The 12,296-nt window shown below is 37.9% G+C and overlaps 1 protein-coding gene across 1 annotated transcript; it reads left to right on the top strand.

Annotated features, from left to right (window-relative positions):
• The first annotated feature begins 7,254 nt into the window (after window positions 1-7,254).
• Window positions 7,255-7,527, top strand: LOC119256872 (MICOS complex subunit MIC10-like). The gene has a single exon (XM_037524617.2). The coding sequence runs from the start codon at window positions 7,273-7,275 to the stop codon at window positions 7,507-7,509; it is 237 nt and encodes a 78-aa protein (XP_037380514.1). The 5' UTR covers window positions 7,255-7,272; the 3' UTR covers window positions 7,510-7,527.
• Window positions 7,528-12,296: the final 4,769 nt, after the last annotated feature.

Raw genomic sequence — 12,296 nt, 5'->3', positions numbered from 1 at the left:
TATAAAAATTGTCAGAGGGAGGGAAATCTTCATACCTCAGTCTTTATATTCTTCATCTAAATGTGAAGGTGAAATAAATAAAATTCTCCATCTTGTAAGGTCTCAGTAGTTTTACATTATAAATATCCTTTTATTCATCACTATTATAAGACATATCAGTTAAAAGGAAAAAAAATCAGAAAAATGCTAAAACAGAAAGAAAATAAGAAAGAGGAAATTACTTTAAAGATTGTATCCACATACTTGTACATACCTACACAGGTACATATTTTTATATCTTTGCCTTTTCATGATAATAAAAATTATAACAAAATATTACCAAGAAAGTGGAGCAAGCAGGTCAGGGAACAGAGACTGGAGAGGGAGTTAAGAAGTTGAAAATTTTGGGCCTTCCCTGGTGGCGCAGCGGTTGAGCATTGGACTGCGAGGCTGCCTGCAGCCTCTGCAGCGCTGGTTTGTTACCCAGCTGCCGGCGAGGGTCCCACACACACACAAAAAAAAATAGAAGTTGAAAATTTTGTTTGGAACTAAGCACTGCTGTAGGTTATAAAAAATTCAATTGTAAATTTAACAACTGTTCTTGTGTGCCACTACTGTATGCCAGGCACAATTTGAAGAGCTGGATATCATGCATTGAGCAAAATAATCTCTGGCTCATAGAAATAAAAGTCACATAAAAGCCCAATAAATGAAAATATAATAGGAAATAAAAGACTAATGGGAAAGGGAACAAGAAAGTGTTAAGATCTCAGATCGCTGCTACGCAGGTCTGTGCTTGTGGATGCATATCTCTGAGACCCTCACATGCAGGTGCATGGAGGGAAGTACACGAGGCTATTCATCATTTTTTTGTGAGTGCACAGCACTAGAGGCTGCCTGGAAGGCTAAAGGGTAAGCAGAATGTGGAGGCTGCTTAATATTTTGTACTATGCAGCAGTTAGAAGCAATCAATGAGGTGTATAAAATATCAACAATGATAGAGCTTAGAACTTCATGCATAACAAAAAGGTAGGGAGAAGATGAGTTCTGTAATACACTTTTTATACAAATTAAAGCACCTACTTATAGTGCCTCCCCGGTGGTGCAGCGGTTGAGCGCTGGGTTGCGAAGCTGCCCGCAGCCTTTGCAGCGCACCGGTTCAATCCCCGGCTGCTCCCCCGCCACCAGAGGAGGGTCCCACATGGCGCACAGACCTCTCCTGCCGCCCACTGCCCCCCTCAGCAGTGTACTTCGGTCCTTCTGCCTGTTCTGCTTCCCGCTCTGGCTCTGGTGAATTCTCTCACCCTCCTGTGCCTCTGACTGTACCCCGTGCTTGTATAAATAAATAAATAAATCTTAAAAAAAAAATAAAGCACCTACTTATAAAAGCAACAACGTATTTTTCACAGATATTTACCAGTCCAAAGACACATTAAAATGCATTAATTACCTAATATATTATTTGGCACTGGGTCTATCTATCAATCTATCTTTTTCTACAGATAATACCAAATAACATATTCCAAATATTGCTATTTGATTGTTGCCATGATTTAGTATAAACCTTTTCTCTGAGTTTCCCACCAGCTGAATGTAAACTGTGCTATATAATAGATATCAATTTATTTCTGATAAAGAGTAAACAAGTTTACTCAAGTTTAAACCTGAGTAAACATGATTATCTTAGCATTAAATTCTGAAAGAAATGTCAAATTTGTCAAATTATGTCACTGTCATTGAGGTGAGTAGTTGAAAATATCATGTTATTTTATTGACTGAAATACACTGCTGAGGGGAGCAGCAAGCAATACAGGAGGGGTCTGCTGTGCCTTATGTGGGTAGCTCCCTGGCCGGGGATCGAATTCATGCTGCAGTGGCTGCCGATACTTTCAAATCACTGAGACTTAACTCCTTGTGCCACCAGGGAGACCCAATATATTATCAGTATTTCGAGAAACCTCCTTATTGTTTTCCCCAGATGCTAGACCAGTCTACATTCCTATGTTCTAAGGGGCTTCAAAGAAACATTTTTTCATCCATCAATCTGTATCAGGTACTGTGGATTTACTGTCTGATGTGAATGGTTTAGCAACCATAGTCTATCGATCTCGCTGACAATAATTACTAAGAACCAGAAATAAGCCAGACACATCAGGTGGCCCCAAAAAGATTAAACGGTGGCCCACTCAAAAGTAGTAAATTTTGAAAGCTTATTAATTATTGATAGTTTTATTAAGCATATCATGTAATAACTTAAAATATCAAATAATTTGCTCTCCAAAGACCACAAAGAAAGAAGAGGAATTTCACTTAAAGCCTAAATAGTGATTTTTATTATTAACAAATTTTCATCCCATTATCCTTACTGCTAAAATGTGGAATTTGGCAGTCATTTGATTTATTGATCATAGTACTATGACTATTCATAAGCATTAATAGTGCATTCTTTCTACAGGCCAGATTCAGGGCTGAACCCTCCACTGCACCTTCACTTCACTTTGAGTAAGGGGCTATTTTTACTTCCCTTTAGGGTGAAGTAAAGTGATATGTAGAAGTTTAGTTACTATGACCAAGCCTTCAAAACAATGAATAATGAGAAGCTGACACTGTACCTGACATACTTACCTTAGCATTTGCATTTATGTCATTCTTTGCAAATACTATGAACAAGATACTATGAACAAGATACAAGATACTAAGATTTTAACACTAGAAACAGTGTCCTCAAAGTCATATTGAACAAAACAATGTCAATTCATTTCCATTCGTGATCTGTGAGGTCATTTGGGGTGAGACACAATCTTGGGAGAAAGTATGAGACTGAAAGATATCTTTACTATTATTTCAGTCTTAATGTTACCAGATTCTGCATGCGTGTGGTCCTTTGGGATTTTGAAGCTCTACTTTCTCTTGGTTTTTAAAGAAATGAAACCTTGCTCTTGCTCTCTCCACCTGGAGACTTCGATACTTTTCCTCCTCATTGTTCCAAAGATAGTAGTAGATCCTGTAAGGTCATGGTCAATTTAAGTTCTAATTTTAAACCTCGCAGGTCACAGTGTCTCAAATGTGGTATTTACTATTTTTCTGTAACTGGTAATTTTCCCATAGACTCCTGGGGATTGACTCTATTCTGTCATCTGGCATTGCTCTAGGAAATGATAAACTATTTTTCCCTTTAACCACTAAGGCAACAGGAAAATATTTGTTGGCTCTTTCCTTTGAAAGTAAGTAAAGAGATGCAAATGAGGACTGAAAAGAACACCACCACCAACAAAACCACCTTAGGCTATAAGAATCGCAAAGGTTTATTTATATTGTTTTTTTTTCTGGTGAACAGTTGTTAACCACAAAAAACTACATATATCTTAAAGTGTTTTATTTTCAAATATCCATCTGGCTCAGTTGTTTTATGTAGTTATTTCCCCCCTTGCGGCATTTTCTCTATAACAATGCATGGATAATTGCACCCATGAAGACTCCTGCAGTGCTGTAATAAGTATACAAACTAAAAGATGGTTTTTCAATGGAATAAAGCAATCCTGAGGATCACATAAGAGCTCTATAATCAATAGTGTACAATTTTTGAATGGAACACAGAAGTGAGAGAAAACCCTTGTCAAAAAACAAGACCACGAAAGATCCTTTTGTTCTCCCTGTGTTGGAAACTCAACAATTAGACAGAGGTAAAAATATCCAAATTCTCTAGGATATCTTATGATCACTTGATTTTTTATGCATAGAACAATGCTTGGCAAATAGCAGAAAGTCTAATCAACGTTTTTTACATCATGTTTCATCTTTAAACACTAACTATAAAGCTCCAAGACCAGAAAGGAAACAAAACAAAATATTTATTTTTATTTATTGTTTTCCAAATTTTTTTTAGCTTTTTTTCCCATAAGCTATTATTTTTCTTAAAGAAGTAAAAGTTGTTTTAAAAAAAAGATAAATGCAGTAAAACTTTTCACCATTCTTTTTCTGCATTCTGAACTCATATTCATCTCTAAAGATTCAGCCCTCATATTATATCTGAGAAATATTGATTCCCAGACTGCTGATCCCCCTTTTCTCACTAAATAGGGTGTTTCTTTCTCTGTAATCTCATAGATTTACCAAATTAATATTATAAACAACTTTACATACTTTATCCTGGTTATTGATTTATGTACCTGCCCCTCTGCCCTGAAAACTCCATTAATTTTTAGAATGTGTTTTATTCATGATTATTTTCTCTATCTTTCCTTGAAAATTTGCACATAATAAGTGTGAGAATAGGTTATTGTCAGAAAAAAAGCAAATCATTAGCTGTGTAATATCACAGCAAATTACTGCTCGTGGTGTTCAAGTTCCTGATTCCCAACCTTGAAATAATTCTGATTACTTTCCATTATGTGAATAATTATCAGTGGCTGGTCAGGTAGTGATGATTAGGCTTTGTAGATCACATAATTTCCACATGGAAATTTTCTAAGTTTGCAACTCAATCCTTTGTAGAGAGACACCAAACATTGAAAGAAAGTTTAGGTTTCTTAAAATGACAGAAGCGTTGCCAAGTACTATGCAAGACCTAATTGTAAATGTCATTTCTTTTAGAATTAACCATGCTCAGCTTTTCTCTCATTTCGACCAATGTAAACTTTACTTGTAGATTTTTCAGATAGAAGCATTTTAGTGACAATATTACACTCTTTCTTCATAAGGCACATTTGAAAGTATTTATCTACATCAATCACGAAATGACTATCCATGGTTAGGCTAGATAAAACCAGTATCTGTCAGTTCAAAATAGTATTACAATAGGATACAACTATATTTTTCTAAGAGGCCAAGTAGGATTTTGGTTTAAAACCTTTGCATTATAGCACGGCCAATATATCATTGCATATGGAAATAGAGTGCCAAGGGACTCTCAAATGAGTAAACTTCTCAGGCAACCATCTACAGGTGTTGCAAAGCAGTTGTGAGTTTATGTGCAGTGATAAAGATATTGTTTACTCGTAAGCATAAATAGAAAAAAGTGCAATGTTCACAATCTTAGTGAGATCTTGCAATAACATTCTTCCCTTTCTTTTTGGACTTGATGTGAGAAATCTAAAGTAACAATCTAAAATAATGATGAACTCTTCTATTAATGAAGAACATTTAAGTGTGGCTAAAATGACAATTAAGTATATAAATCATTATGTCCTAGAAGCTAACCATACATTCCTGGGTGGAATGAATTAATATTATAAAGATGTAAATTCCATTAATATTTAGAAATAAATTTGCAGCAAGTTTAGTACAAAATGCCAGCAGGATTTTAGGAATTTCTTGATATATCGAGTCAATAAAGAAAAAATTGTCAATTAGTAAGGTGATTTTTTTCAAAATTAGAGCAAAATATTGAGATTTTCTCCCATTGCCAATATTTTAGTATATATTATAAGGCTACAATAATGAAAACAAGATCATATTCATACAAATAAAGATAAATTGATTAATATAACAATAGTTCAGAAATAGACCCTACTATAAATGTGAAGTTGGTATATGATAGTGGTAAGTTTAAGGCAGTGAAAACTTCTTAAGCCGATGCCAAAATCATAAAGAAAAATTAGGGAGATTTGATTAGATAACATAAATTTCTTTGTATTTGCATATATATATATATGATACACATCAATATAAAGGATTAATATCTTTATACCAGATTAATATCTGTAGTATACTTTTCTTTGAATCAGCAAGAAATAGAGAAGAAAAGGCAATTTATTCATCTAATAAAAACCATGATTGTTCCAGATTTTTTGAAGTAGTTAAAATATTAATTCATTTAATCATAATAAACTTATAGATGAAAAAAATTCACTTTTTAATTATTTAATTTAAGAAGCTAAGCATTTGAATAACTTGTTCAAAATCCCTTTGTTTGTTAATTGGTGGAGCTGTGATTTGGATCCAGACAGTCTCTGAAACAGGTACATTACTCTTCAATAGGAAAACCGAGAGGAAAAAGAACAAAGTATATAAATAGGAACTCAAAGAAGCAGACAACTTAATAACTAAGGGGAGACAGACCTATTTGGCCCCTAGAATTGCCATGGTTCTTCCAAGCAGTCAATCAATGAGTTAGATTGAGCTAGAGAAAAGACTACAAATCCTCCAATAATAAAGCCTCCAGTGTCCAAACTCCGCAAGTTACCTGACTTCTGAGAAGAGGCTATTTTTTTTTTTTCTATTAAAACCATACCTTCAATGGAAAGCAAGGTGTGCTAAACACACTGTCTGGTGCTCCTACTCCCTCTTGACGGCTGTAAGAGCACAGCATAAAACAAACCAAGCAAACACCAACTGCATCTGCACAAACTTGCAGTTGGAAGATGCCCTTGATTCCATAAAGGGGACAAAAATTGGGCCCGATTACCACAGACCCAATTGTGGAATAGGGGGCTCTGTTCTCCCTGTCACCGATAGAACACGTATTAGCAAACATCAGAATAATGATATTTGCCCAGTTCTGAAATTTTCCAAAATGATCAAATTTATCTAGGGAGTCCTATTTATGTCTGTCACTGTTCTGGGCTTCCCAGTTTGGTATTTGGTGATTCATGTCACAACCAGGCCTGGAGAGTAAATACCACTGAGCAATGGGATGACCCTCTCAGAGATGATCTATGATAGCCTCGCTTGCAAAGGCTTCTACAGGGATATCCATCTCAGTTGTCCTTGAGTGACTGAGCTCTTATTAAACAATTGAGCATTGTTATATCTGCAAGGATTTTCTGCCAAGGTGAAGCTCCTAAACCCTATGTGTCAGGCAGGGGGAATGGAGAAAGGAAGTCTATGTGATCAATCAGGGTTCTCATATCTCTAGCACAAGATGAAGAGTTTTGTATATTTAACACAAATCAAATGTACAACACCTACTCTACATTTTACCTAGCCAGTGAGCCCATCTTAGATATTTCTCCTTTTGGTTCATAAAGATATCTCCCTTTTTGGGGCCTCCCTGGTGACTCAAGGGGTTAAGCACCACACTATGAAGCAATCCACAGCCTCTGCAGCATGAGTTCGATCCCCGGACGGCCAGGGAGCAACTTGCATGGTGCACCAGACCTCTGCTGCCTCGCCCGCTGCTCCCCTCAGCAGTATACTTCGGTCAGTCTGCCTGTTCTGTTCCCCACTCTGTCTCTGGTGAATCCTCTCACCCCCGACATCTCTGGCCTGTACCCCAGCTCTTGTATGCATAAATAAATAAATCTTTAAAAAAATAATAAGCGTAAAGGAAAGCTGGAGCTGCGGGTGGGGAACATGTCGAAGTCTGACCTCGGCAGGAAGTGGGACCGATGCACGGCAGACACGCTCGTGAAGATAAGTACTGGATTTGGATTAGGACTTACTTCCTCCCTTACCTTCTTTAAAAGAAGAATGTGGCCATTAGCCTTCGGTTCTGGCATGGGACTGGGGATGGCCTACTCCAACTGCCAGCACGACTTCCAGGCTCCGTATCTTCTACATGGAAAATATGTCAAAGAGCAGGAGCAGTGAGTGACACCCAAGACATCCCAGTGGGTGGAAAGAGAAATCATGTTTATTCCTCAGGAATACTGAAGTGCCCTGGAGTAAGCTGACTTTCTTCTGTAACAATGTTATCAGTAATACTTTCAGCTCCAGCACACTGTTTATGTATTTGAAACCAAGTCTGTTTCTTGTTTTGTATTTTCTCTCTGGAAACTGCAAGGAGGTGGTCTTAAAGAAATAAATTAAAAAGAAATTAAAAAAAAATTCTGAAAAAAAAATATGCTCTCTCCCTTTTTAAATGTAATGCTTCAGAGTACCACATTTCTGTGTGAGCTATAGGGACTCAAGTCATCCTGTATTTCGACAGCACTGTTCTTCCTCCTTTATTTATATTTTAGGCTCTGTCCTAAATCATGTTGGGCACCAAGTCTATTACAGGGCAGGGAGAGGGGGCACCCCAGACCCCACAAAACTGCCTATTCTAAATGGGTTCTGCCATCCGCTGCATCAACACAAAACATATGAGGCTTTAATGGGAAGGAACTTTAATACAACTAGGAAACAATACAGGAAAGGCAAAGAATATAGTTTCTAAATCAAGCACCCAAAGTTACCCGTCCCGTCCCCTCATGGGTAAATGTCCACCGAAGCAGGATTGGCCCAGAGCAAGGCCCCAAAGCCTGCCACAAGTCTAAAGCATCTTCCAGTGGGGACCCACAGAAAAGGGTCAGAAAGAACCAGACAAGCCCAGAAGGAAAAGAACAAAATCAAAATCAAGATAAAAGCCGCCATTGTCACCTCCCCTCGGGTCTCTCACCCACATCTGTGTCACCCCGTCCACGACCAAAAGACAAGCGCAGTTTTTTCACATGTCTCTAGGGTCCATCCGCCTCCTCCAGGTCTCCTTCTGGATCTCCATCCTGCTTTCTTCCTTCCTCAGTCTCTTCTGCATCTTCTATCTCTCCCTGCTTAGCTCCATCCTCCATTTGGGTGGGGCAGGGAACCCTGAACATCCCCTTTCCTGGGCACCACCCTGTTACACCTTGACCTCCAGCTAAATAGATGGGGATTTGCATTGTATGGGTTGACAATACCTAATGGACATAATATAAATAATTTTTGCATCCTTTTGCTCTCAGGATCACACCATAGATTCCCTGGGGGGTTATGATTCGACCTCTCTGAAAGTGAGGGATAGTGCTACATTTTTCATGCTTTTGCCACAAATTTTCTTCTCATTGCAGGGGTCCATACTTTTCTTCAGAGATCATGATTGGAGGCAGAATGGTGAGTGTTGGATGAATGTAGAATATATGTTTGCAGAGGAAAGATGGGCATTAGAGTTTCCCAAAGCTACAGTTCCTGCATGAACATGTCTGCTCTAGGGATACTGGATGTGGTCAGCAGGTGGAAATTATCTTTTTCCTTTCCTTTTATAGCCCCAGCAATCACCTAAAACTGCCTCAGCCTCTGGCTCATAGTGTTGTTTCAAATGGTTCCTGCAACCATTTGCAAAAATAGGAATTGCAACCCATTTCTTGAACAATTCCCACTGACAATTGCTCCTCCTTAAAGACTGTCACAGCCTTTTTATCCTCTTGCCTCCTCATAGATATTTCTATCAATCACACAAATTCTGTAGATCTCTCCTCATTCCTTCCATCATAGAATATTATATATTTTCCTATATCTTGGCTCTTAGGAAACTGTAACCGCTCCATGTAGCAGGACTTGCTGAAAAGTCTTGGTTGTCATTTTCTCCATCTTGTTAATGCAACCAAATTTTGCCAGTCTTAGAGAACAGAAAAGCTATATGCCCACAGCAGGAGGCAATCAATACTAATTTGGGTACATAACTTCAACTCAAAATAAACTGTTAGTAGAACACTTTTTGTCCCCTAGGACTTATTTATCTATGAAGTAGGAACTCTACTTTTATATTTTTGCACTCTGGAGAGAACCATATAATCTTTTATGATGACCCAAGAACCAGGAGTTGGGAGGATCAGATCACAATATACACATGGGTTTCTTGCACTGTCAGCAGCATTCCTGTGCTAAAATAGGACATATGGGCTTTCACGTAATGAAACTTCTAAAAAATGACACCAAGTTACCCTTTAATTTGATCCCAGATTTTTTTTTCTTATATTTTCAGCTTGGGGGATATAGTCAAGTGTTTTAGATACTCTTCACATATCCTTCTAATGACAATTTTACTTTTTTTTTTTTTCAGATTCTAAACTTCTTGAACATACTTCTCCACTGTACTTCTCAAATCTTCTCATTCATTTTTCCGAGAAGTTAGAAGTTTTACTGAAGAGACAATTTCCTGATGTTTAGAATTGTGTGGTATCATTTCTCCTCTTAGGGACCTTAGGTGACTTAGAACATGCAGGGCCTTTGTTGGATGGGTGGGTGGATGGATGGATGGATGGACAGATGGGATGGATGGATGCATGGGATGGATGGATGCATGGATGGATGGACAGTTAGATGACCCAGAAGATCCTCATTCAGTTAGCCTAGCAATAAGCTGCCTTAATGCAAGAGTCCTATAGAAAATGCAGGCAAACAGAATATTCCTCTCATTTGAAAGGGCATCCCCAAGAGTGGAAAGCCAATACCCAATATTGCACAGTTAACTGGATGTTTCTTGTCTCTCCCAACTTCCCAGTAAACTTGTAAAGAAAAAGGTGAATGGAATAACTTTCCTGGAACAGTAACTATAATGTGTCCGGCTATGTCAGGTCTAGCTATACTAGGAAAATGGGATAATGAGGGCTCAGGAGACTGTAAATAATCAATTTCTACCCAAGAGTTTCCCTAAGAAACCAGCTTCAGACATGTATATGCATTATGCCTACTGTGAGTCTTACCTTTAATAAATATACAGAAAAATGATCAATTTTACTAGAAATCAGAAAAAAGGTAATTGAAGCAACAATGACAAAATTGGAAAATGGAAAGAGCTGGCTAGGATAAGAGAAAAAGAGGAATACTCAGGAGCTTTGTGGAGAATGTTAATTGTTTCTCTCCATCTTGCAACATGTTTTGAATTTTAGTTGCTATTGGCCTACAGTAAAGATGTCGCTATTCTTGTATATAATCCAAAATGAAGTTTATACTGGTCGAAAGAAACCATCACAGTGTTTTCATGGGAGAAGAAAAAATTGGAAGGCAAATTGGTACCTATCTCTAGGGATATAGATAAATATTGTATGGTATATCATAATATTGGATCAAATAAATAAACATATTATTAAAACATTGATAGATTTCAAAAACATCAAAAATGTGAATGAATGATAAAAGAAACAAAAATTAGACTTATTGCAAAGTGTTATTTAAATAAGAAATGACATATTTGAACAGTCACTTTACAATGAGACAATGTATGATTTTTGAATAAAAAGATACACAATTTTGTTAATAATCAGAAAAAATAGAACACATACATACAATATCAAATTCCACAGAATGACTCAAATGAAAAAAGGATGGAAAATATCAATTGAAACCAATAGCCTGGAACAATGGCAATTCACCTTAACTATCCCAAGAGTTTGATGGTATCTAATATGCTGAACATATGTGTATCTATGACGAGTAATTCCTGATCTAGATAGACCCAACATAAACACATACATGTGTTCACCAAAGGCATGTACAAGAATGTTCCTAATAGCACTAATCATACAAGCCAAAATCTAGAAACTACCCAGATGTTCGTCAATGGTGGGATGGTATGCTAGACATTATCAGTGGCCTGACCATATACTTGGACCTTTCCATTGTAGAACTCACCAGACTGACTTCCAGCTGTTAGCATCTGTATCTCATTGTCAGAAGCTTTTCTCTGGTGGTTGGATTTCACTTTATTGCAGGCACAGCAGGAATTGCCAGGGAATTAATGCTGTGCTGGAACAACACTACTGAGTGTGTACAGTGCTGGGTCCCTTGATGACTAGGGTATATTCTGAGAAATGCATCATTAGGAGATTTCTTTGTTGGGCAAGTGTGACAATAGCAATGGATTTTGTGTGCTTAGGGACCATGATTAAATCAAGCACAAGGGAAAATAATGCTATCAATGCAGTAAACACAAGCTATCAGAGCCATCTGCCTGAGTAAAGTGCTATGATAGAAACAGGCAATAGAAAGTTAGGGGCTGCTGTGTTGCAGTCCATTTTTGACCAAAACATCATGTGCAGTGCATGACCTGATGTATAATGCCTCAGTTTGCTGGGTTAACTCTGAGGGATGACATCTACTTAGGGTTCAGATTTCCAATGGGATTAAACTCTAGGTACTTGCGTTAGGGGGAAAGGATGTCCTGAGCAAACTCCATACAGGCTTTGTGGAGTCCACCCCTACTTCATCAAGACACTGGGAACTATAAATCCCATCATCACCTAAGGGAAGGTTGCAAGGACCTGAGGGTGAGGTTAAGCAGCTATGTTCTCTGTTTGAGTATTTCACTGGCCATGTGGTTGGGAGTTGTCTTCTTGGCCACCCGGAATGCTAGGTTTTTTTTTGCCAGCTCAGCAGGTCATTGGGATTCCAGGTCAGTGGAACGGGTAGGATGCATTTACAAACTTATCTCCCTCTTTTTCTCCCTGAGTTATTCATTTCCCCTTCCCTTATAAATAAACCTTTTATCAACCTGCTGTGTGTGTCTGCAATTTAGCATTATTAAGTCCCCTTTAAGCGTGCGGGTGAGGACCCACAGTCAGGCAACCTGTTTTATATCGGGGTTGCTGTGCAACACTTGTAGTGATAACTTGCTGGAGCACAACTCTCTGCTTCACCTG

Source organism: Talpa occidentalis, unplaced genomic scaffold (genome assembly GCF_014898055.3).
Source record: "Talpa occidentalis isolate TD23 unplaced genomic scaffold, MPIMG_talOcc4v2.1 talOcc4.4, whole genome shotgun sequence".
NCBI classification, from domain to species: Eukaryota; Metazoa; Chordata; class Mammalia; order Eulipotyphla; family Talpidae; genus Talpa; species Talpa occidentalis.
Note: the sequence above shows the minus strand (reverse complement) of the source record. Positions and strands in the feature narration are given on the sequence as shown.

Excerpts from the sequence above, each read along its gene's own strand:
- LOC119256872 (XM_037524617.2), top strand. The coding sequence starts at position 7,273 with ATGTCGAAGTCTGACCTCGGCAGGAAGTGGGACCGATGCACGGCAGAC.